The sequence below is a fragment of the Cryptotermes secundus genome, unplaced genomic scaffold, assembly GCF_002891405.2.
Source record: "Cryptotermes secundus unplaced genomic scaffold, Csec_1.0 scaffold4, whole genome shotgun sequence".
Lineage (NCBI taxonomy): Eukaryota > Metazoa > Arthropoda > Insecta > Blattodea > Kalotermitidae > Cryptotermes > Cryptotermes secundus.
Genome location: NW_019742439.1, coordinates 80,593 through 106,906, shown reverse-complemented (window position 1 = coordinate 106,906; position 26,314 = coordinate 80,593). Strand labels below are relative to the sequence as shown.

The window sequence follows — 26,314 nt, the reverse complement described above, 5'->3', positions numbered from 1 at the left end:
CTTTATTTTCCAAGGCACAGCCACGGACATGATAATACCATAATCCGGGTTTCTTTAGGAAGGAAAATAAGATTAGGGCTCAAAATAGCGAACTGAGGAGCAAGAAATATACGTTACAGAAGAATATCCAAGACAGACGACTTTAATGACGATGTTATTAGCATTGACATGGGTCAGACACTTTTCTCACTAAAATTCTGACACACACACAGATATATATATATATATTGTCACGTGTTTAGTGACTTGACACAGGATTTTGGTTTAGTAATTGTATTTATTGAAATCTTACAAATCGTAACAAGTAATTATGGCGCTATTGCTGATCTTTGATAGATCCTGAGAAGGGAGAAGTTGTGTGCAGACAGTTTGCTTGCACTTTGAACTTACTGCACTCTTAGATATATTATGGACATAATATTTTCTATTGTTATTATTAGGCATTTGTTCACATATCATTCAGTACTGTCCTCAAAAATTTCCCTCATTGGCACTTTTGAAAATCCTCACAGCACAAAGACAAAAATAACACCGTCTAATGTGACTATTTAAGTTTTATTTTTGTCTTTGTAATTGTTAGTGTGACGGACCAGAATGAAACAAATCAAATCCTCATAGTACACATCATATTTAATAATATACGTGAATTTGGGTTTTCAGAAGAGCGAATATTCATTTTGTGGTCTTCTGTGTTGTAACACCGTGTAATCTGAAAGGTAGATATTAGTGTTTCAGAGGAACATGCCAGACATAGCACATAGGTCACTACATGCCTGAGACCTGTATTCACTCAGTAACATAATATCTCCTAGGGCATCGCTTACAACGAGGATTTCCGTTGAAACTGATAGGGGCCTACACATCTCCTATGGCCGCGATCCGTGTGTATGTTTACTTGACTTCAGTAAATATTGCTTCAAAATACTAATTATGACACTTTTTATCTTTTATTTGCGTGATTATCTAATTTACTGGCACACGCGGTAGCTTAATTAGTTGAGACAATATGCTACAACCCAGAAGTTCGCGGGTTCCATTCCCGATGAAGTCATTGGATTTTTTAATTCAACTAATCCTTCCAGCCGCACTATAGCCCTAGGGTCCACTCAGCACCTAACATAAATTAGTACCAGGATTCTTCCTGGGGGTTAAGAGCGATCAGCACATAAGGCTGAGAACCTCACCGCCCTCTGTGAGCTTCGACGTCTCACAAACCTATGGGCCTCAACAGCCTGTTACATGCATAATTTTACCTTTTCATCTAACTTACTCCCTCCCCCCCATCTCTCTCAATATTACCTCAAGATTCAAGATTGCTGATACCAAAGCTCGAAACTTAACTGGATGTAACTCATATCCTGACGGCTTGTGTCCGTCCTTAAGAGCCAACCTCGCACTGCCTTGATATATCCTCCTTCATCTTCTAAGTACTGGCTGTCCAAGTCTTTCACCGAGTGTCACGGTTTAACAGTTACCACTACTACCCTCTGTTCTGTAATTGTGGACTTAGAATCTCTGCCCGGAAACCCCGTACTCTTCAACTTCGCTTTCCCGGGTTTTAGCACTCCCTCCGAAAATATATTGGCTTTGGCTCCTTAAAAATATCACGACCACTTCCTTACTCATTGTTTATAAACCATCATTGAGAATCATCTTCCCATGCAACAATTATAAACTTTGTACTTGAGAAAGCATCGTGAAATAACACAAACATCTGGTTTAAGTTGTTCTGCGGATAACATTCCGGATCGATATCCCATCATCCTTTGCTCTTGTATTGTAATCTTACAACAGGTCATTATCTCTCTGTAGTTGGTCTCATTATTTAATCACGTTGTTTCAACTGCAAAAGCTCTACAGCGTCACGTGAGATAGGAAGATAATAATAGCGAGTGAATAAGAATTTCAAAATAGGTGATTGTGGACTATTCGAAAGTAATACCAAGAGGTGTGCATACCTGTAGCACTCTAGGCTTATACCTGTGTATCTCGAAGGTGCTTACTGTGAATCTCCTCCAGAACATTGGCTATCCCGAGTTCTTTTGTGAATTCACTCAGTCCCTCAAAACAAATTCTGGATAATACCTCTTCCTTCCAGATCCTTTCCAATTTATTAATCACCCTACTATTCGTCGCTATATGATCTCAGTTGCTTACAGCGCAGTCAAATAACCCACACCTTCACCTAGGAAGTAATATTCTGGTATTTAGCTGGAGAGACTGGGGAAAACAACGGAAGTTTTCATTCACAACCCAGGATTCGAACCAAATAAAACCCCTCGAGTGCAAATCTTAAGCATTACAGTTTCGTTATCCTAACTGATCCCTGCCTCTTAGGCCTACATTTTCCCATTAATCCTTGCTCTCATATCTCTGTTGAGAGGTTCCGGACGAAATTACAATCTGTTTCCATTTGTTACAGCATTGTTTTGCCATTTCCTATCGGCGAGAAAACCAGCGCCAGTACGAACTGCGAGCCAGCACGGAGTCTGACTGCAAGACTTGGATAGAAGCTATTAGAGAGGCAAGGTAACTCCCAAATCCAATAACTAAACTTTAGCATCACTTCAGATGGCTTTGGTTTTGTAAACAACTTGGAATCGTACACGAATCTCTCTTGTAAGTTTCTGTTTACCTCTAACTCAGTAACATAATGAGATACAAGCTTTCTCATCCCTAGGATCATGTTACTGTGGCGCAAGTCTTAAAACGGCAACACCAGAATGTATCGCATTTTCACGATGTTGCATGTATGTGTATGTGTGTCAACCTTTCCATAAAGTTATTTCTGGGCTTGACTAATTAAGCACTACGCCATGAACACGTATGGGGGAGTGGATGTACAGATCCACATCTTCCTGACGTCGGCACCAGCTGGAGGTGAGCGGTCAGCTTCACTTCCCGACCGATTTACCCCCGGGAAAAGAACCACCGGTACCCATTGGATATAAGGTTGGGTGGACCCCAGAGCCGGTCTGGACGACTTGGAGAAGAGAAAAATTTTTAACCTACCTGGACTTGAAATCCGACCCCTCAGTCGTCCAACCCGTTGCCAGTCGCTATACGGATTGCCTTTCCATAAATTTCCTTAAATAAAAAAGTGAAAACAATATTGTTGTAAAATATATGTTTGTTAAATTATACGTACTTGATTGTTAATACAGATATTATTAAAACGAAATATATGTTCTTCTGTTAACTAGGCCTTAGCCACAAATGAAGCATGTGAGAATATTTGACGATAATTTTTTAACATTAATCTTTCCTTTAATTTGGTTAATTGATCGTTAACTTATTCTGCTATCTTCAGAATTGATTTAAAGCTGCAATATTTTACAAATATGAGAATTTACTGAATATTCTAAGAAGCAAAAAGTAAAGCTGTCCTTGTACCAGGCCGTGAAGGCACATAGGGTTGTGAGACGTTGAGGGTCCTACACTATCTAGACAATTGGCACAAAGATGGCGGTAAGGTTGTCAGCCTTACGCGCCTGCCGCGCTTTACTCCCCAGGAAAATTAATTAATTCCCGGTACTCATTTCTGTTAGAGGCTGAGTAAACCCCAGGGCCTAGTGAGGCTGGAAGGATTAGGTCAACTAAAAAAAATTCAATTACCTCATCGGGACTTGAACCCGCAACCTTCCGGCTTGTAGCATAGCCCCTCAACCAATATTCTAAAGACAGGAAAAACTTTAGTGCACGTATTGTTTCGGCTAGATATATTTTCCTCTTTTTATTCGTTCGTGGTGACGCTGTAGCTATTGCGTTAACAAGTTAACAGCAAAGAATTTTATTCAACCAAATTTAATTATTTCCGATTGAGAACTGTTATTACCCCGTCTACTTTACAAAAAACTATACTCCAATATATAGATATATGAAACCACCATTTTCCAAGTTTTATATGGTTTTTAAATGTTGTCCTTTGCTCATAAAGAAGTGCTCAGAAACTGTCTGAATACAAGAAAGAAGAAATCATTGGGGAAATCGGGATTTTTATGATAAGCAATTTCGTGATTTATATACCTCATTATCGATCACAATGGTCAAGCAGTCTAAGGCGCTTACTGTCTTGGATCATTAGAACATGATGACCGTAAGTTTGAAATCATATAATGTGAGCTACTAAAAGCGTCGTTAAATAGTCCATGAATAAATACGTCACAATCTGAATACATAACGCCATGAAAACCTCAAATATTATTTCGGATTTTCAGTATTCTAAATAACTAAATCGAAAAAAAGAGCAGTTTTTAAAATACTGAATTTCATGCAAGAGATATTCTCTAAAGAAAATCGCATTACCGATGCGCTGAGGCGTTTGATTTAATATTATATTCTGCGTGGATAGCTCCATCAGTTCTAGATATCTTGTCTGCTTAGTTACGATTCTCTCATTTCATATGGATGTCATATTTTGAGACCATCTACTAAAGAAAATTTTTTTAAGTCTTGAAAAGTTGAACGTCGTAGAGAAAATTACTTTCACCTCTTTAGAAAGGAATTAAGGGTGACAACCTGCGTACTTCCGCCATTTTGACAAGAAAGGATGATAAACTAAAGGAAAGAAAACAACATTCTAATGCTGTTTTCTAATAAATATCAATTACTACAATAGGACTTGGTTTATTTTAAATATACGCTACAGATCTTATAATGTTTAAAATATAAACTAAATTTTATACATACTTAAGCAATTCACTTATGTTTTTTAAAGACTTTAAAACTTCTTTTGAAGGTACTGTCCGTAGAGTGACAGATTAATGATAGAAGGGGCGACATATGGCAGGAGAGAAGCCATTCACAATTTAAGGCGGTTCGAAGCTCTTCTGTAGATGCTAGCAAAATTTTAAAGAATACTGACTTCTGGGATGTTACGTCGTGTAGTTCAATACAAGTCCATCGACGTTACGGAGAAACCTGCCACTTCTCTTTTCAGCGCCGAAAAGTAAACCAAGCAAGCAATCATCAAGTTGCAAGCAGTGCCAATAGAGCTGGCTGCTTGTTCGATTTACTCAACAACCCTGAACATTGAGGCAGTACGTTCCTTCAAAACATAGTTGAAATTCTATCGAAGTATACGGCGTCATAAACCAGAAGATAGTACTATTCGTGATCACCGCTGTGAGCACCTCAAACAAGGACTTAGTGGTTTATGCAATAGGAACTCAGGTTTTAATTGCTGTTTATATTAACTTAATGATTCGGAAGTTTAATTAGCCTATCAATCACACAATCATATAAACGGTACAGGATTCTGATTTAGAATTAATTTTATTTTTCTCAAGAAAAGGAGCCACTCGTGATTTACAGTTAATTAAATCTGAATATAAGGCTAATTTTTTTACTGGCTCTACATTCCCCTTGGGCCCTGACCTCTAATTTTCGGTTTCATGATCATTTTACAGACGGTAGGACTCCTTGGACGAGTGATCAGCTCGTCGCAAATCCTCTATCTAAACACAGGACAACACAAACACAGAATAAACACGCGTACCGAACAAACATGCCTTGTGTGGGATTCGAACACACGATCCCGACTTCCGAGCGAGCGAAAAAAGTACATGCCTTAGACCGTTCGACTCCCGTGACGGCGTAAGGCTATTAACTTTCATATGAAATCTAAAAGTTCTTGACGATTATATATCAATGCAATGATTGACTTTTGGACATCATCCATTGACTTCTTTTTATTTAGAACGACGTTTCGGAGACTGGACTCCATGTCCGTTCTCATTAAATAGCTTATTCCGTTATTAGTCCCCGAAATAGGGACTAACTATATCGATTGGTCCCATCTGAGGAAGCTTTTTACCTGAGGACGGAGACAGATTCCAGTCTCCGAATCGCCGTTTTAAATAAAAATATATTTCTGAATGATGTCTCACAAGTCAATCATTATGGTAGCTTTCATGCCAGTCTTCCGCGGTAGTGTAGCTGGTTCAGGGCCTATGCTACAAGCTATAAGGTCGCGGGTTCAAATCCCTATGAGGTCATTGGATTTTTTTTCAATTGACCTAATCCTTCAAGCCGCACTATGGCCCTGGGGTCGACTCAGCCTCTAACAGACATGAGTACCAGGAATTAAGTAAATAATTTTCCTGAGAGTAAAGCGCGGCCGGTGCGTAAGGCTGACAACCTTACCGCCATCTTTGAGCCGATTGTCTAGATAATGTGGGACCCTCAACGTCTCACAAGCCTATGGGTCTTCATGGCCTGTTATATGGATATCTTTGCTTTCTTTTTTCCTTCCCATGCCAGCCTTCAGTTCAATATCCCTTTTCTTATTGCCAGCTTCAACAAGTTGCTTCTGCAGAAGGAAGAACTGGAACAGAAACATCTGCACCTGCTGCAGATAGTCGAGAGCGAGAAGACTGCCAAGTGGCAGTACACGCAACAGTGCGAGGAGCTGGCTTCAGAGATTAAGAAGCTTCGTGCCGAGGTAAGTTCCACTTCCACGATACAAACAAAACGCCGGTTTCTGTTTCTTTATAACTTTGGTGCGTGGTGTTATCTGTGTAAAGTATCCTGCCCTTCCACGTCTTCACACTATGCGCTAAGCATCTGCAATATTCTGTAACTGAGAATCCTTCTAAGTTCGAGGTTCTGGGTAACATTTCATAACATACCGCGAGGAGGTCCTAGGTTAGAACATATAACATGTAACTACCTGAGAATGGACACACAATACTACAAGAATATTACGTTATAAACTAACAATTTAGTGCCCGGTATATAACAGTGACCTTATGATTAATCAATAAATAATTATACAATCGAACAATATCGCTGGCGTGTTGTGTACAGAAGAGGGATAAGTGTAATTAGCGTTACGAACTAACATTTTCCCAGTTTATAACAGTGACCTTGTGATTAATCAATAAATAATTACACAATCGAAAGAATTTATATGGTGCTTTGTATACAGGATATGTATGAACGTAACCAATTGAAATAAACTCAAAGGGACGATTGTATCTGTGCGTTCGCATACAGGAACTGATGTGTACCTGTGAAGCAGAATATCTAGTGCATCTGCCGGGGTAGGAACCAGCAACTACCCGAATAAGTATAAGGTTGTTTTATTGCTAGTGGGGTGGGACTAAGTTCCTTGTACTACGGCCACTTCTGGCCTATTGTAGCAGCCCCAGATGATAGGTGAGGGTGATTGTGGATCAACTGGTAGAATGAAGATTGGCAGGGGAAACCGAAGTACTCTGAGAAAACCTGCCCCAGCACCACTTTGTCCACCACAAATTCCACTTGACCAGACCCGGGATCGAACCCGGGCCGCCGCGGTGGGAAGCCAGCGACTAACCGCTTGAGCTACGGCGCGGTCAAGTATAAGGCTTAGTAACAGTTTTGTTAACCTGCGCGTTTGTTTGTTGAAGGAACGAATGATTGAGAATGGAAAGCTGGTCCGGTAGCTTGAACTTTATCTCACTCTCTCTGCTTTAGAGAGGAAAGTTCATAGAACATGTTCGTTCACAGAAATAACATATATGTGAGCCAAGCTAAAACTTTGCGCCTTTGGGAAATGACTTCATTCCGGTGAATTTGTTGCTACTCGGACACATCTTTCAACGTTCCATGAGCTGGAGCAAGCTTTGTAATTGAAGGCGTCCCATTGGTACCTCGACTGCCAGGAATTGGCATAAATCAGAGTGGAGGAGAAACGCAATCTCGCATATCTTGAAATGTTCCTACGTGTAGTGGTGAAGGGGGGGGGGGAGCTGCAGGCACGAGTAGACGCTACTCTGTCATGGATGTATGTACTCTGATCCCGTTTGATGAAACGTATAAACTTAATCAAATAAGATTGTCGAGGATCTCACTACGACGATGATTTGTTCTAAAGGTTTACCAATGTTTTGGATGAGCCTACTGTTGTCATCTTCAGGATTGGAGGGTTAACCAAGACAGAACCCACTAAAAATCCAACAGCAAGCAGAGCGAGACACGTGCGAAGAACTTGGTTTAGATACAAGCATGAAAGAAGCCCGAAGAGAACAAATGTGAACAGAGAGGAAAGTATATTTAACCAGACTGTAAGGCGTCACACCATAGAAGAGATTCGCCGCCGTGAGAAACGCATATCCAAAAATCATATTACTGTCTTCTGGGTTGTGATACCAATTAATTTAGTAGATAGCTACAAATGTTTCGAATTAAATTGTTGCCTCCATCTACAATGTAAATGGAGGAAGCGGTCTGTTCCGTAACTTTCGTACCTATAAAACAAATTACACTGTGTGGCATCTCATAAGGATGTTTGTTTGTTTGATGTTCTTCGCTTGTTTTCCTCAGCCCCTCCAGGCATATACCTTAGTAGTCTCTTAATAAGGACATGACCTCTTCCATCAATATCATTTCCACTTAATTCGACGCCATATAATCTGGGTTACTGACAAAACAAAAAACAAACTCCGTGGCCTGTAGTACGCAAGCGAATTATACCGACTGAGCACCGCTGCTTGTCGGCGAAGTTAGTGCCAACTTTTGCGGATAGAGGGTGTCACGTCGTCAGCGCAACGGATCCCCACCACCGTTAATCTCGGGTTTCTACACCGGAGACGCTATTTCCTTGAAATAGCTCCTCAGTTACCCTCACGAGGCTCAGTGGACCCCATTCCAGGCCCAATACTTCTCAGAAAATCTGGTAAAGCCGGGAATCGAACCCGGACCTCTGGATCTGTAACCAGGAACTCTGGCCACTAGACCACATAGGCGGTCGGGTTACTGACAGATTCGTTAAATAAATTAAAGGAAATCAATGTAAGTAAACACATCTAAGAAGTTCATAATCTTATCACAAAATAAATAAGAATTTGGGGTTGTTTACTAAGACTAAGAAGGTCCTATATACGAGTATAGTGGGTAAGAACAGCTCGGTTTCGGAATTGTAACACAGACGGAAGGATACGAAATCACTTCCTGTTAGTCTGGTAAGGTTGTTCTCAAGTTATAAAACTAGCCTCCAAATGTGCCACAGTTCCTCGAATGAGAGGGTATAAGCGTCTTTCCGAAGATAAGATATATCGAAAGTGGCTGACGGATTTATCAGAATAATTGGCTAAGAATGTGACCCATGAACAAGACTTGCAATTTACGATCCTCCAGGATCCATAAACGCGGTCTCCGATGACATCGAGAATCGAAATTCGATTCCTGAACATTCAGGATATGACGCAAGCACTGTAACTAGAAGCCTGGATAAGGTGAACTGTAACCGGAAAATTAAGGTTGCAATATTTTACAGTCTATCTGGGCACAGACCGTGCACGTGCTCTAGATCTCTATTAGAGCTGCCTCAATAATAGTCCTTCTGGAGAATCTGATAGTCTCTCGGATAGTCAAGAGATTCGCGCCATCTATGGAACCGTCTTCGCTACATCCAGCCACTTTATCCCATCTTGAGCCAGATGAATGTATGTTACCCCAATTTTCATCTTAATGTTATCCTCCTCCTCCTCATCATCATCAGTAATCTGTCAGACGACAGGTCCACAGTCTCTTCCAAAACAATTCCTCCACTTAATGCGATCTAGAGCTTTCTCCTTCAAATAACAGTATCCTCTTCTGTCCCCAAGGTCATCCAGCATCTTCTTACGTCTTCTTCCTCGTCTTCTTGTCACTTCTATCCGCCCCTCTATCTTTCCTTCAATAACTTCTTTTAGAAGGCAGTTTCTGCGTAAAACATGACCAATCCAATTAGCCTTTCGTTTTCTTATTTCATGTAGGATATTCCTCTGCTCACTGACTCTAATTAACACTTCTTCATTTCTCACATAATCGGTCCAACTGATCTTCTCCATTCTTCTCCAACACCACATTTCGAAACTTTCCAGATGTTTCTGATCTACTGCCCTAAGTGTCCATGTTTCAGCCCCATACAGAGCTATGCTCCAAATGTAGCATTTCACTAGTTTCTTCCTCAAATTTATCCTACTCTAGACAAATATTTCTTAAGTGGTCACCACCCTCCAGATTTTCTGACCCAGTTTCGTACATTTCTGAGCTTGCGTGTTACATGTCCCGCACACATTATCATCCTTCATAACATAAATATAATTATATTTACGTTTATTTTAATTTAATATCCAGATTGCTGTAACAGTAGAGCTTGGACGTGTATTGGGGAGGTATCCAGTTTCAATATGGGCCGGGTATTCTGACAGGTTTCCTCAGCCTGTACGAGTGAATGCGTGAACAGACGGGGTTTCAATCGGTATTTGGATTTATTGAACACTTACAGATAGTAACTACACCAAACCATGGCGCTATTGCTAATTCACACACTCTGTAGTTCATTACAGCACGTAGTAAGACTTCTCAGTCTGCTGTGTCTTCACCGGTCGTTGTCTGGTAACTTCTTCCAACTCCGTAGATCCCTCAACTATTGTGTTCACGGCTTCACGTCCTCGCGGGCTGTCACTTATCTCACCGCAGCTCCCGGGTTGGCTTCCAACTGCCGAAGTCTAAGCTCAAATCGACTCCACTCCACTGACTGTCGTCACAAGACTCAATCGTAATCGCAGCTGCTCCTCGTTATATAGGCTCGGCGCGGACCGAACAGAAGACCTCTACCAACAGTTCTATTGTCGCGCCACCTAGCTATCGCACGGATCTCTTAGAGAACACCCCTTCCCAGTTATTCCACTGTTACGTATTACGAATCTGTTGCATAGCAACGGTCGTGTTTGCAGAGACGTTCCCTAGCAACAGCTGTCTTTTCTAGCTTCACAGTTCTTGCCTTAATAAAAAATGCCACAGTATTGACTATTCATGATGATCTTTAATTCGGCATTACGTGTAGGCCTGTACCAGCAGTCGAATGAAAACTACAAGGATATTGAATGGAAACCCGTGACCAAGCGAGCTTTGAGATCATTATGACGGTGAATATGAAGATCAGTGTCCTCTGGAATGTGATGCCTTGTGGTCTGATAGGTTACCAGTAGGTATCCTGAAAATGGAGGTGAAATATTCCTCCAAAACAGTGGGAACTTGCTACCGTACAACACCTCCTTATATCCAAGAATAGCGGTTTGAACAATGGACACTTGCTAGATGATGCCGTGGCATTTAGTCGCATCGACCGAAGTCAACCGTGACAAGATCTCAGTCAGGAAAGACAGTAAGTACCCTGGCGAGATTCGAATCATGTACTTCCCGAATATGAAGCACAAGTGGTAGCTACTATTTTCTGTCTAGAACACATTTCAAGGTACGTCGTACCGGGAATAGGTGAAGTTACGGAACAATACCTGTAGCTTGGTGGTGTTGGTTTCCACTGTATATAACACAATGTAGTCACCTTTTAACGACAACGAAATAAGATACATCACTATCTAATGATGGCCCAACCTCAATTAAGTTTGAGATACGTTATACTGCATGAAAGTCACTCTGGGAAGGAAACCTTGGAGGAGCACTTTGTGACAAAGTTAGGATCTCATTCTTGTAACTACGTTGTACCAACTGCAGTTATTATTTAGCCTCGATTTACTTCAGATTATGATTATTTACGGAAAGGATAGAGGAATGGGCGGATATAGCCTGTTTTTGTGTTCTACCCCAGTCTGTAGCGGTTGGAAAATGTACAGAAACCTCATGGTATATGCTGCCTTGGCTGAGCCATCTACCGGAAATCTTCAGAATGCAGGTCTGCTGCTTTAACACTGAGCTTAGTCTGTGCAGTCTTCCAGATCAATATGCCTTTTTTCCTCTCTAGAGAATGAATTACTGAACCTGAAAAAAGGGCATGTAGCAAGTACTACCTTTGAGAAACGTTAAGCTGGGTGAAAGGAGAATAGCCTTGTCTTTGTAAACATACAACATTTAGGATGTTTCAAAAGATAGGCTATGTAATGTAACAAAGGTAAGATGAAGACTGCAAAGAAAATATCTTCCTAGAAATAACGCGCTGTAGTCCAGTGTAAGTTCCCCCAAATTTCGGAGAAATCACTCCACACCAAGTTCTCTCAATCTACTTTCACTAGTCTTTACTTGGTAACAGCTCTCCACAATGGCTATTCCGCTGCAGTGACTCCTGGTAACGAATCTTACCAATGGAGATTCTTCAGCTTCCGTTGCCCGTTGGTTAACACCCCACAATTGAACCCTCAGCTGCCAGTTTCGAAGACTGGACTGAATTCAATTCATCTGCTCCCAAGTTCATATCCTGTCAGGGCGGCATCTCAAAATGCGACTCAATTCCCCTCAGCTAAACACTTCTTCATAACCGTTTTTCACGAACCACACAGAAAACACAGCCACTCTATTATTCGGAAGGCATGTTTACAGCCCCGTTGCATAGCAATTGAAGCTACTCGATTGTTGCTTACGTATTCGTTGCCGCGGGAATGTGTTTACCTATTCGTTGTCTAGCAATGAACGGCTATTCTGATTTCACTATTCTGATCGCCGGAGTAAAAATCTAAAAGCCAACAAATTTATATATGAGTTTAATGCAAGTCTTAAGGTACGTCCACATTACTCGTGCTCGTCAGGAGACTCGTCTGGCTTTTATTTGTGCTCATAAATCTTCGTCCACACTACTTCAGTTGCTCGCCAGGCTTCGGCGCGTGAGGATCCGTATATTTACTCGTAGTGTGTATAGGCTGTAGTCGTATTTTAATTCATTGGCTATAGTTATTAAATTATAAATTTAAAATTTGCTTGTCTCGTGACTTGTCATGTCGACCATATTACTCGCGAGCATAGCGAGTCACACGAACACGAGTAATGTGGACGCGCCTTTATACAGCTCACTGGCGCGTGTTTGCTACAAGGAAACACCACCCGAAGGAATTCAAGTAGATAGATATTTTATCTCGAATTATGCAGTACACAAGAAGATAAGTAACATTTGGAATGCTCGGCGCAAAAGACTTGAAAGACTTATCAGAACAACATCTTAATAAGTTTGCCTTATTTTCCAGTGCTTTGTGTTCCCACCTCTTTGCTTAAAGGAAACAGCTAGAAGGAATTTACATAAAAAACTTTCTACAAATTTCTTTGTGGAAGAATGAGAAAACAAGTATTTTATCTGCTACTGACATTGATGTTTCAAATTATAACGACAGTTTTGAAACAAAACATTTTCTGTCCCTCTTCGCTGCGGTATTGACATGTACCAAATTATTATTCTCTTTGCTTATAAGAGGAACCAACTCGCGCTTGCTGACAGACTGCAACACCAGCGTTATGTCTTTTTTATTCTTCTCGTTACTTTGTCTTCACACCGAAGGCTCTACTTTTTGTTTTATTGTCAATTATACTTCGTCTTCTTTGTCTTCTGTTGCTCATATTCTAACTTTCCTGAAGCCTTATCATCCATACTTGCTTTTCCTTCTAGTTTCTATTCATTATCATTACACTGAGCCCTTAAAGACTGAATATCTTCTAATTAACAATTCTGTACGTACCTCACAGAAAACACGTTACATGTACCATACAAAGTTCAGCTGGTTAATGGTTTTCGGGGAAAACCCGCTGTTTGTTGTGAGAACCATACGAAACACCCAAGTACACTCTGTGGGCAGAACGCAGAGTTTTATTATATTAAAGCAGGTGGTACAAATAGTAACTACTTGGCTTTCTAGAGTTAAACTGACAACCTTTGCAGTTTCGGGTCGTCTCATGTAGTCTTATTTCACATTAATTACTAATATTCTGGATCTTCCACACAAGAACATAAACAAGAAAATGAATATTCCTTTCATGCGAGCGGACTGCTGTACTGGTAACATTTTGGATGTATTCTATTCGAATATAGACTGGGATATTGGCTGTCCTGACTGGTGGTTTTCATAGTTTTCCTCAGTCCCTCCAGTAAAATGGCAGGTTAGTAACTCATTCAGATGAAGTATGATACCTTTTACGCCCTTTCCACTTCGTATACCCTACCATTTAATGATGTGAAGTCAAGCTACTGGTATTGTAAAGTAATCCTTTGAGTAAAAGGCAATATGTGGCGCGCAGCTGTGCCTGCATATTCTTTTCGTTGTGTAAGAAGTTGAGAGCGTTCCAGATCATGGACCAAATTAGAATAAATAAGTTTAAGCAGACTAAAGCAGATTAAACGCAATTCCGTTTTACAAACATTTACATTTACAAACACCAGATAGGGTGTACAAGCCAAGCATACCACAAACCATCTGTGAGAGCTAAGACAAAATATGAAAATATTAAAAACTCCACAGGTATGGATTCTTGCACCAGAGGACTATCAGAATAGAAGTCATAATTCGAGAGATAAATTCTCCATATCGTACCAACACAAAAAAACACTATTTTTTCCAACTTAATCTACACTGGATAGAGTTATAGATTTTTTTTTTTTACATATTTCACACAGTCAGTATTGAGTATTCATTGTGAAATATCTATTCTCTAGTTTTTGGAATACCGGACGATGGACAAAGACCAAAAGTCCAGCAATTCTGAGTATTATACACCACTTAGAATGCACTTGTTCTCTCATAGTTCAAAGTTAACCTGTACTTATTTCACAGTGCCCGTCGAGTGGGCCTAAACACGGACGAAATCATCGTGTTGGACAAGTCGGAAACCTACAGGGAAGCCGCGATTTAATGATCTCTGGGTCTGCCTACATGCGACCTAGCAACTGCAAACGCAGTTGCCAGTTCTTCATTTGAACTCGATATATATCGAAAATGCAAATTTAGTCAGGGACATTGGGGGAATAGAGAGGCCCACAAACAAATAACATAACTAGCAACGCCTCTAGCCTACATGTCACAGTCGGCCAATTATGTTTCGAGACGGACATTGTTCAACGCTGATATGGAAGATTATTTAATTGCGACTGGGATGTAGTTCAAAATTAGCCGAAATTTGGAACACATTGCCACTTCAAACTGCCTAATATCTTCAGTGTGTGTCTGACTTCCTGGCGACTTTCCTTTCTCCTTTCTTCTGTGAGAAATAAAGAGGACACGAATGCCTACTGACTGCTCATGATTGCTTTATGTTTCAGCTATGTGCGCTGAAGAAGGAGTGGCGTCCAGTACCCTCATACAGCACCAACGCAAGTCTCAACAGTGGTCTGAGTTCTCAACCCAGTGCAGGGGGCTCAGGGGCGTCCACTGCTACCAGCTGCCAGGAGACGATGGAACTTCGGAAGATCAAGAAGGTACAGAGTTTCTTCAGGGGCTGGCTCTGTCGCAGACGCTGGAAGCAAATAGTGGAGCAGTACATCAAATCACCTCACGCAGAGAGCATGCGCAAACGGAACAGGTAAAAATCAGTCACGTAAAGTTACAAATGTTGTCCGCTGCACATTTTAGTGTTGAGAAAGACAAAGAGACAGTCACTTACGGCTAAGCGAGAAGAAAGCGTTACGGCTTGTTTGAAATGACTTTCCTGGAATTCGCCTGGATATGCTGAGGAATACCACTGAGTATTTCGGACAAGAGAGTCAATAGTAACTTCGTGATTCGAGTGGGACCTCCCGAATACAAATGAAGCACTTTACTATTAGACAGACCTTCTAGTTCTTAGGGATCATTTCCAAGACTGTTTCTATCTTTGGATTAATACACCGGATCAAATCTTCGTTGTCCATGTTGAAATTTCTCGTTGTTTTCTTTCATTCTTCCTAATGAATGTGTTGGTAACCGCTCGAAACATGCTACAATGTTTTCCTCCGCCATTACTCTTTCGTTGGGCAAGGTTGCTCAATGTTTGGGGAAAAAACAGAGCATTAGATGTGGATTTCTGAAAGCTTTCGTAAAAACATTCCGTAAATCCTGTAGCATGTTATGTTCACGTTCTAGTTCCACTCTGATTCAGAATTTCTGTCATTATTTGGAGTGATTTTTGTGTCCACGTATTCTCTTCATGAACTGTTGTGCTAACATATTGTTCTCTTTCAATTTATGTATAGTCTAACGTTCACAATATGTGGTGATTGTTGATTTTGCGAATCGTACCCAAAGGTTTGGTTTTCAAATATTTATTCTGGGAAACAGTTACACACTAATGGACATGTTATGCAAATGTGTATCCACAGACGATGGAATTCGTACTAGGAGAACTGTCGAAAGAGAAACGAGATTGAAATTAACATTTATAAATATAACATATTTTCACGTATCGGGGTTGGCATGGCTAAAAATAACGGGTTCTAGATTAGATGATCGAAAAAAAAATACAAAACTGCATGAGATGCACAAGCAGTGGGGGAAAAGTAGGCATCTAACCTACCAGACTAAAAGAAGAAATTTTGAAAGTATTAAATTATACTTAATAATAATATTTTTCCTGGAAAGGAATATTAAAAATAGTCTCTGCATCGGCTTAATTGCAGAGTTGTATGCGAATTGTCGGCTGACTCCTCATTGCAAAACTTGCCCCTCCCCCCGGAAGAAATCTGTGCGCCACCCATGTGTACCAGACCCTGATAGTGGTCTCCGGTAAGTTTTATCATAGTGTGTGGTAACTGGGTCTGCCTCAGAAGAGCATTGTTGCGAAATCGGCACAAGTGAGAGGAGGGCGGCCAACTTTATGCTCGCGGACAGAGCTCTAGCTACGCATTCATTGGTTTCGAAATTAATTGGATCCGAGAAACGACTCGGACGTGGTTACTTTACCGATAATTGAGCAGCTGTCTTCCAGCCAATAGGCAGTCCTTTTACTCTCAGTAATCCCTCGTCTCGATTCTGAAGTTCTGGTTATAAAGGCACGTACACGCGAATTCGTTAAATTGACTCCAGTATTTCGTAATAATTAGCCATACAATAACAAACAAGAAAAAAACGGATGCATTCTCGTATACTCCTTTCATTGGTGGCTATTAGTTTTTTTTTCTGAAACACGTCTAAGGTGCTGCTGTCCAAAAACAAAAATTAGAATATACAAAACTATAATTCTGCCCGTGTTTCTGAATGGGTGTGAAACTTGGTCTCTGACATTAAGGGAGGATTATAGACTGAGGGTGTTTGAGAAGAGGGTGTTGAGAATATTCGGACCGAAGAGGGATGAAGTGACAGGAGGTTGGAGAAAACTGCATAATGAAGAGCTTCATAACTTGTACTCTTCTCCAAGTATAATTAGAGAGATGAAGTCCAGGAGGATGAGGTGGGCAGGGCATGTAGCACGAATGGGGGAGAAGAGGAATGCATATAAAATATTAGTGGGAAAGCCAGAAGGAAAGAGACCACTGGGGAGACCAAGACGTGAGTGGGTGGACAATATTAAAATCGATCTTAGAGAGATCGGATGGGATGGTATGGATTGGATTGATCTGGCTCAGAACACGAACCAGTGGAGGGCTCTTGTGAACACGGTAATGAACCTTCGGATTCCTATAATGCTGGGAAATCCTTGAGTAGCTGCACAATTGGCAGCTTCTGAAGAAGGGCTCAGCTCCATGAGTGAGTGAGTGAGATGGTGTCATCAGGAGACGGCGACTAATGTCATCGAACACACAAGAATCGTGTTCCGTACTGACGCCTATTAACCATACGGCGTACACTCAAAAAGATTTTCGGCAAACAATTTTTTTCACCAGTAATCATACGACAGGTCCACAGTCTCTTCCAAAACAGTTCCTCCACTTAATGCGATCTAGAGCTTTCTCCTTCAAATAAAAATATCCTCTTCTGTCCCCAAGGTCATCCAGCATCTTACGTCTTTTTCCTCGTCTTCTGGTCGCATACATGGTATCTCTGTTTGTGGAAAGAGACTATCCAGGAAAATACCGCTGGTATAGCTCTCAGGGTCCTTGGCATACTCAAACCCCCTTACCACGATAAGGTGGAGACACCAACAAGGGCGATAAACAATATCTGTTTCATATTCATTTATTGCGACTAAAGTATATTTTGAATTTCGTTTGTAGTGATAATTTTTAACTGAATTTCAATGTACAAGATACATTTTATTTCAATAACTGTAAACATTAATCCCAACTCACTGCCCACTGGCAGATCTACATGAAGCATTCCACCCCACCCCCACTCTCCAGCAACCGCAAGGATATTAACCCTGAATATGGCAATTGGTGTATTTGCCGAAACATTGAAAAGTTTCAGTTCTTTATGCAGCATAATCCCGAAAGCCGAAGTGACACATCTAAGTATCAAGTTTGATCAAAATAATTTAATTTGGAGCGATCATACTTTGACTCGAGGGCCAACAAAGTTACACGGTCGCATTGATCGTCTGGAGACTTCAATGAAAAAAATGATCGTAAATCTGAAGCAAGTCTGAGATCATGCTCGTCTCGTCATTACAGCCTGTTAGGGCTTCGACTCGTGAAACTTGAATGTAAAACTCAGGTTCTTGTGTAATATATTCTTAAATAAAAATAGAACGTCTTTTGCGTCATTGAATATTTTGCTGGAATTAACGTCAGGTTCTAACTTACCGCGTTATACCTACATCTCCATCATGTCGGAATAAATATGTATTTATTAAACAGGAAGACGTAACGCTTATGTAAATCTGTATACAAAAAGATTAAAATTTACCGCAGGGAAATGAAACCATTAAAATTCAATAACTTATGTAAGCAGTAATGCCATTCTAATAACGTGAAATCTCTCCTGTATACTTTTTAGTTTATAAACCAGATTTAAAAGCGCATTAGAGGAAAAGAGATTAACGTAATCTGTAGCGAACAGGTACTTAAAGAGACTTAGCTGTTTAGTTCTTAATTAATAACTGTGATATTACAGATGTCCCATAAAGTTCTAGTCGTTGAAAGTTTGAATTCTCATAAGTTGTTCAGAACTGCGGCTTAATTTCTATAGTAAATACAGGTTGTCCGGATGAAATGTATCCAAAATAAAATAATTATATCTCTGAAAGCATTTATTATAGATATTTATGTGTTACACCTTTACAAAGGGAAACTATCAACATTTTTTCTGACTATATATCTTTCTCGCCGGTCACGGTAGCCGAGAGGTCTAAGGCATGCACTGTCTTCGCTCGCTCGGAAGCCGGGATCGTGGGTTCGGATCTGTTTCCTGTGAGGTACGAACTAAATTCTTATATATTATTCTTATACACAGCCGGTCACGGTAGCCGAGCCGTCTAAGGCATGCACTGTCTTCGGTCGCTCGGAAGCCTGGATCGTGGGTTCGAATCCCACTCAGGGCATGGATGTTTGTGTGCGTTTTTCTGTGTTTGTGTACAGGTAGAGGCCTTGCGACGAGCTGATCACTCGCCCAAGGAGTCCTACCGAATGTGTAAGGTCTAGAAAAACCCAAGTGAACGTAGAAGTTCATGGAGGTAGGCCTAAGCCCACTGGGACTGTAGTGCCAAGGAAAAAAAAATGTATCTTTCTCAATAAATTTCAACGTAGGCTTCCTTGCTGGCACGACAAACATCAAGACGATCCAGCATGTTTGGTATTACCGTAACCACAGCGTCCGTTATGCGGGCTTTCAGGTGTTGCAGGACGTTGATCTTAACCTTGTAGACAATGTTCTTCACATAACACCACAAGAAAAAAAATTCAGTGGGGTTAAATCTGGCGACCTAGGATGCCAAGCAATTCATCCACTTCTGCCGATCTATCTCCCAGCCATCACTCTGTCCAAGTGATTCCTAAGAAGGTGGTAGGCAGCCCCATAGCTCAAGCGGATAGTCGCTGGCTTGCCACCGCCGAGGCCCGGGTTCGATCTCGAGTCTCGTCAAGTGCGATTTGTGGTGGACAAAGTGGCGCTGGGGAAAGTTTTCTCCGAGTACTTCGGTTTCCCCTGCCAATCTTCATTTCACCAATTGTTCCACAATCACTCTCACCTATCATCTAGGGCTGATACAGTAGGCCGGAAGTGGCCACAGTACAAGGGACAGTCCCACCCCACTAGCAATGAAAAAATGGTGGTTGAAATGTGGCGGCGCATGCGCATAATCCGGGCAAGAAAAAAATCTTTCATTTTCCTTCCCGATGACATAAACCGGATACGTGTTCAATAACTTTCTGAGATATGAATTTTTTATTTTGGACACCTTTCATCCGGACACCCTATAAATACTGATACAAAATACCTAAACGTGTAGCAAGTGAACACTATAGCATACTTCCTGTAGATTTCACAGGTTACAAAGCTTGATAAACAGATATTTAAATGGGATTTCAACAGATCCCAATAATATCAACACAAAAAATTATACATGTCAACCGCAGGCTTGAAGCTGTGGACATATTGCTTTAGTCTCTTCCATTTGTGTATTGTCCATCATGCAACATGTGAATAACTAATACATCTTTTTTATTGCAACGAAATTTATTACTTTGGAATTATAATATTGTGACATGTTAAATAGTCAAACAGAGAGTTGATTAAACTGATTAACATTTGACATCGTTCTGAAAACTCAAAGAAGGAATGCGAGAGTATGTAATATTTGAAAGTATCTATTGTTTTTAGACTTATGTGAAAAAAGTCAAACTCTTATAGAGATTAACAAACTGCTATTCATGCCTTAACAGACATTCGTATTGATTTTGGCTTCCTTAAAGAATGCAAATAAATTACACATTTAAAAAAAATTCTTGGAAGTCTGTCGCACGAATGGTCTTGTTGGCAGTTTAATTTCTCAGATATCGGAAAACTTCCTAACTGCATGGGCTACGCGTTAGTAGAAAGGAGTCGCAAATGAAATCAATAAAGGGAACATGTAAGTCGAACTGCAGAGGGAAGAGAAGAATACAAAATTTTCGTGAGTTCCCTTTCGATAATGGTAGCTTAGAAGAAAAAGAAGGAGTTTGGAAGATAACAAAATCTTCCATCTTTATTAAATGGGAGGAGCACGCAGTAGCGTAGTTGATTGAGGTGCTATGCTACAAGCCAGAAGGTCGCGGGATCGATTTTCGATGAGTTCATTGATTTTTTCATCTGACCTAATCTTCCCACCCGCACTGTGGCCATGAAAGCGACTCAGCCTCTGAGAGAACTGAGTACCAGGCGTGTTCCTGAGGAGTAAAGGGCGGCCGGCGCGTAAATCTAACAACCTCATCGCAATCTCTGAACTGATTGTCTAGAAAATATGGGAGCCGCAACGTCTCACAAACCTATGAGCCTTCAAGGTTTGTTACAGGGATAGCTTTAGGGTTTCTTACTTTTTATTAAATGGGTTTGATATTGGGAGAGAAATAGAACTACCTCAGAATCGTATTCAGAATCAGGTTTTGGTTTCAGAGACGCTGAATCATCAGTTCTGATGTCGGGAGGTTTGTTATTTCTGAAATCACAACTAAAACATATAATGAATGTGAGTTCTTTAATGACCATTTCGGTACGTGAGATTTTTACAGGCGTTTGTTTGCAGCTTGGTGTTCCGAATGGTAGAAGCTGAAGAAGAATATATGGAACAGATGGAGGTGTTGGTGTCGTGTTTCTTGAGACCTTTCAAAATGGCCGCCAGTTCTAAGAAGCCACCATGCTCCCATGAAGATGTGAACTCCATCTTTCTAAACAGCGAGACTGTTCTATTCCTCCACCAGATATTTCTCAAGGGCCTTACGTCTCGAATGGAGAGTTGGCCCACTTTGGTTCTTGGTAAGATGACCCATCTGCATCTAACCCCAGCAAACCCAGACTCTTTGTACGGCGAGTGAATTAGAGCGTATAAATTAGAGAAAATATAACTGTGTTTAATATATTTATCTTAGAGTGAAATTGTGTTTCCAGTAACAGCTATACAAGGGCCGCGCCATAGCTCAAGCGGTTAGTCTCTGACTTCCCACCGCAGCGGCCCGGGTTCGATCCCGGGTCTGATCAAGTGGGATTTGTGGTGGACAGAGTGGCGCTCTAGGTCAGGTTTTCTCCGAGTACTTCTGTTTACCCTGCCAATCTTCATTCCATCAATTGCTCCACAATCACCCTCACCTATATCTGGGGCTGGTACAATAGGCCAGAAGTGGCCGCAGTACAAGGGACTTAATCCCACCCCACTAGCAATAAATAAAGACATCTATACAAGTTTAGTAATAAACCAGGGCATAGAGGTAAAGTTAAATCTGACCATGTGCTCAATTAATTATCGTTCCACAAAGATGGAGATGAATGGTCAAGTTCATGCCGAGGCCGCCTCACTCATACCATGAGGCATAAAAATAACAAATAACCCCAAACTTAGACAGTAACACGTGGTAATTTACTTCCAGTTAGTGTAAGAGCGAAACCCGGGCGAGTGACAACCTACAATGAGGGACAAAAACGCAAAAACAACACAGAATTTTACATTCAACGACAAGAGAATTATAAATAATTTAAATTTTAAATTATAAAAATTCTTGCACCTTCGTGACGAGTGCATGTATTGTATAACTGTAATGAGTAGCACTAATGTGGATCCATATTAACACAGTTCAATAGCAAGAGACGTAATTGCTGAGACTGCCTGAAGATGATCCAAAATGTGGACCGAAACATGACGCGACTGCCATACAAAACCAATGTGAGCACTTCGATTGGTTTTATTTTGCTGTAGCGTTGACGGTCAAATGCCACCAAGCCATTTAAAAGCTTGATTAATATCCAGTAGGTTCGTTAGTCCCTTCAGCTGCTGAGTCAGCTTGTTAATTCGTGTGTCAATATGTCAGTCAGTTATTTCTCGTGTTTCTCCGGTTCTTTGACAGTTAATTTTTAAGTAAATCGGAAACGCTAGTCAGTCAGACAGCCAAGTAGCAAATTACTTCATTTCTTAGTCAGTTAATTACTCTGCCAGTTTGTCTGTTAGTTATTCAGTACGAAGCAAGTTTTATCGTCGGTTAGAACAGAATAGAATAAATTTGATAAAAGGGATGAGCTTTAAAAGACCCTTGCACAGCACCGATCTTCAAACTGCTGAACACCCCCGTTCTAACATTTAGCCCAGTGATTTGCTTAATGGGGCATTGTGATAGTCATTTCTTTTAAGGAGAAGGATCCCCAGGTGTCAGTACCGTAATTCAGCCGGGGCATTGCAGTCACAAAAGGCTGACACTTTCTCATAGGTGAGACTGTTTACCAATATCAGTTTTCATAGATGTACCATATAAGTGTCCTATTAATAGTCCTGTCAATTGTCTTAAGTAATTCCTATATCTCCTTAGTTATTTAATTATGTTTTGTTTTGTTAGAAATTGAATAATTTTGTATTTAAATTAGTTAATTATATTTTTCAAATAATCATTTCCTCCATTCTTACGCTTGTTATTAAGACGCTGTAAGAGTGTAGGCTGTATAATGTCAAAGTATGTGTTTATTAATGAATGGTGACTTGAAAGATTTTGGAAGAAAGACATAGTGGCATAATCGAAATACTATTTTACCATTTTCCTGGGGTAAAACCACGAAAAATCTCAGTTACTACAGCAGAGATTCGATCCGAGTACATGCCAAACACTATGAAGAAGTGTTACGCTACAGAGTTCTTACTTTAATTAGTGAAGATGTTGCTTTGTAGTGAGACAGTCGTCTGTTTTCTTATGCGGGTGCTCTGATGTCCAGGGGACCTGTTCGACATGCTGTTACCAATGCTCAGCATCTATCAGGAGTACGTACGCAACCACCACTACAGCCTGCAGGTTCTGACGGAGTGCAAGCAGTCCGCCCTGTTCGCCGCCTTGCTGGCGAGGCTAGAGAACAAACCGGCTTGTCAGGGGCGCAGCCTGGAGATTTTCCTCACCTACCCCATGCACCAGGTTTGAGGCTCTACTGTCCCTCTTTTATTTGGGATCTAATTTCCTCGATTGTAGTTATTCGATTTAAAGACATTTATCTATGGTGCTGAGTAATTCAGAAGACCTCGAGGAAAGAAACCTAGTGGATGAGACGGAAACAGGTCTCAGAGAAAAGGGTTGTGTGGCCATTGGCTCAGCTGAGTCAGTATGGGGCCCAGTGGTTGGCTTTAGTGTACACGGTAATAATACTTTGTTTCCACGAAAGCAGGGATGTCTTGCCAACTTAGCTACTGCCAGATTTTTAATAATGACCAGAATTGGGTTTGTTTGTTAAACTTTAATCATTATAAGTTATAATTTGTGGAATTTAGTTTTTACTATTCTTTTTGTCTCAGACTCTGACACAACAGAAATGAGAATGCTTGAACATAGAACAATGAGGATTATACCTTTATGTTGATATCATAAGCAATTTGTAGTGGAGGAATGGGAAAAATTACCTAACGACGAGCTTAATAATTTATATTATTACCGTAATGGAATCAAGAATGATGAGTTGGCTAGACATGTTGAATGAATTGAGGGCAGACTGCATGCAAGAAACCATTACACAAACGGAAAATTTATTTCAAAGAGGCCACTTTGGAAGTAGGGTTTTGTTTCTATATTACTTTTCTGCGCTTTTAGTAATGCATACTGAGCTTCGTATAATTAGGATGATAGATGAAAATTAGAAAAGATTTGGAAGGGAGCGTTAATGAGATAATTGAGTTCTTTCCCCTGAATTTGCCTGAGAAGACGAAGGAAAATCGCGAGGAATCTGTCAGGATAGCCAATGTCATGGCGAAAATTCCAAACGAGCACCTGAGTGTACGAGTATTATTATTATTATTACTAGTGGGACCTATTGTGGGGCTAGTGGCCTATTGTACCAGCCCCAGATGATAGGTGAGGGTGATTGTGGAGTAATTGGTGGATTGAAGATTGGCAAGGGAAACCGAAGTACTCGGAGAAAACCTGCCCCAGCGCCACTTCGTCCACCAAAAATCTCACTTGACCAGACCCAGGATCGAACCCGGGCCGCCGCGGTGGGAAGCCAGCGAGTATCCGCTTGTGCTATGGCGCGGCCTCGGGCTAGAAACTAAGGCGTATGTGTCTATAATTTATGTGTTTCTTCATTCCGTTATATTCATTTTAATATCTTGCCGTTTACTATTACAACTATTTGTGTGATGTTTTCCTACGACAATGTACGTATTTCCGTTCGTTCTGTTGCAGATCCCGCGATACATCATCACACTGCACGAGCTTCTGGCACATACTCCACATGACCACGTGGAGAGAAAGAGTCTGCAGAACGCAAGGCAACAGCTGGAGGACCTTTCGAGACAGATGCACGACGAGGTGAGGACTTCTTCCTCTGGAGACTGCACGACTGCTCGCTCCAGGCGCATCTCAAAGTAACATTCATACAACACTCGATTCGTGTTTTCATATCCTGTTGCTTCGGTCATCAGTCGCTTTCAGAATCGGCAGTCGGAATTTTTCAGTAGTCTGTTTGACTTGCGGCGACGTTACGTCATCTTCGGTACTAGAAGCAGTATTGGTTGATAAAAATTATGATAAATATAAGGCATTTGTTTTCATGTGCGCATTAACTGAACAGTTATTTTAAAGAAATAGGGCTGTAACGAAAGGGATCAGCAGAACTGCCATATAATTGATTATGAAAACAAATACAAACTTAGGAGAAATTTTTGTGTTGCTTCATTACATGTATCTGCTCCATTGCGCAAAGAAATTCATCGGTAACATTAAATTACAGCCACTGTATGCCCTGTCTGGGTTTAAGTACTTGTTTAATAAATTTGTATTCATCGAAATTAATTAATTTTAGGTGGGTAATGAATTTTAACCGTTTTCGTAAAAATAATTTCCTTAGTTTTACTTTAATAATTTTCCAACACTACATTTAATATTCCTAGAGAATTCATGTCATTCGTAAACATTTGTTGTTTCGGTAGAATTGGTTGAGATTAATTCAACGCAAAACATTTCATTTTGTGTTAGTTAAGTGGTCGTTGTATGTCCTTTACATTTCATCCAAACGTCAAATTTAACCAAAGTCACAGATGATATGTAGGACTATATTAACACACACACACACACACACACACACACACACACACTGACACACTGATTTCTAATTTCGTTCTTTCTGTGTTCTTGGTATTTAAACACGTTTAGAATAAAACAAATGCACTGGTCGATTATTTACTCTGTTATTTGTAATCTACTTTAAATTTTACTGATACTCTTCCTTGAAGGCATTGAAAATGAAATCAGAATCAATATTTAAAATATCATCAGGTATACGGGGTTTGAGTGACTAATAATAATGTGTTCTGGATTAGATGAATGGATTTATTGGCACTTGTTTACAATTACAATCAGTTATGATAGCTCACAGTCAGTGCGTGTCTACGACTCGCTCTATTCCTAACTGAACCACGAGAGTCTTCTCTTCTGCTGTGACGAACGACGAACGAAGAGTCACTGCTCACACATTGAACTCTCTTCTGAACTGATTATGACTCCTTCATAATTTTCAGGTAGTCCGAATATAGGTCACAACCTCGAAGAGTTAATTGTCCTGCTCTCATA

At 40.6% G+C, this 26,314-nt stretch overlaps 1 protein-coding gene across 2 annotated transcripts in view; it reads left to right on the top strand.

Moving 5' to 3' along the window:
- LOC111873049 (ras-specific guanine nucleotide-releasing factor 1) overlaps window positions 1-26,314 on the top strand; it is a 233,642-nt gene that overhangs the window by 154,366 nt on the left and 52,962 nt on the right. For both annotated transcript variants that reach the window (XM_023867418.2, XM_023867417.2), the window contains exons 3-8: window positions 2,423-2,529; window positions 6,295-6,442; window positions 15,005-15,264; window positions 21,313-21,542; window positions 23,478-23,671; window positions 24,929-25,054. In XM_023867418.2, coding sequence (XP_023723186.1) covers window positions 2,423-2,529; window positions 6,295-6,442; window positions 15,005-15,264; window positions 21,313-21,542; window positions 23,478-23,671; window positions 24,929-25,054 — 1,065 coding nt within the window. The remainder of the gene's footprint in view (window positions 1-2,422; window positions 2,530-6,294; window positions 6,443-15,004; window positions 15,265-21,312; window positions 21,543-23,477; window positions 23,672-24,928; window positions 25,055-26,314) is intronic.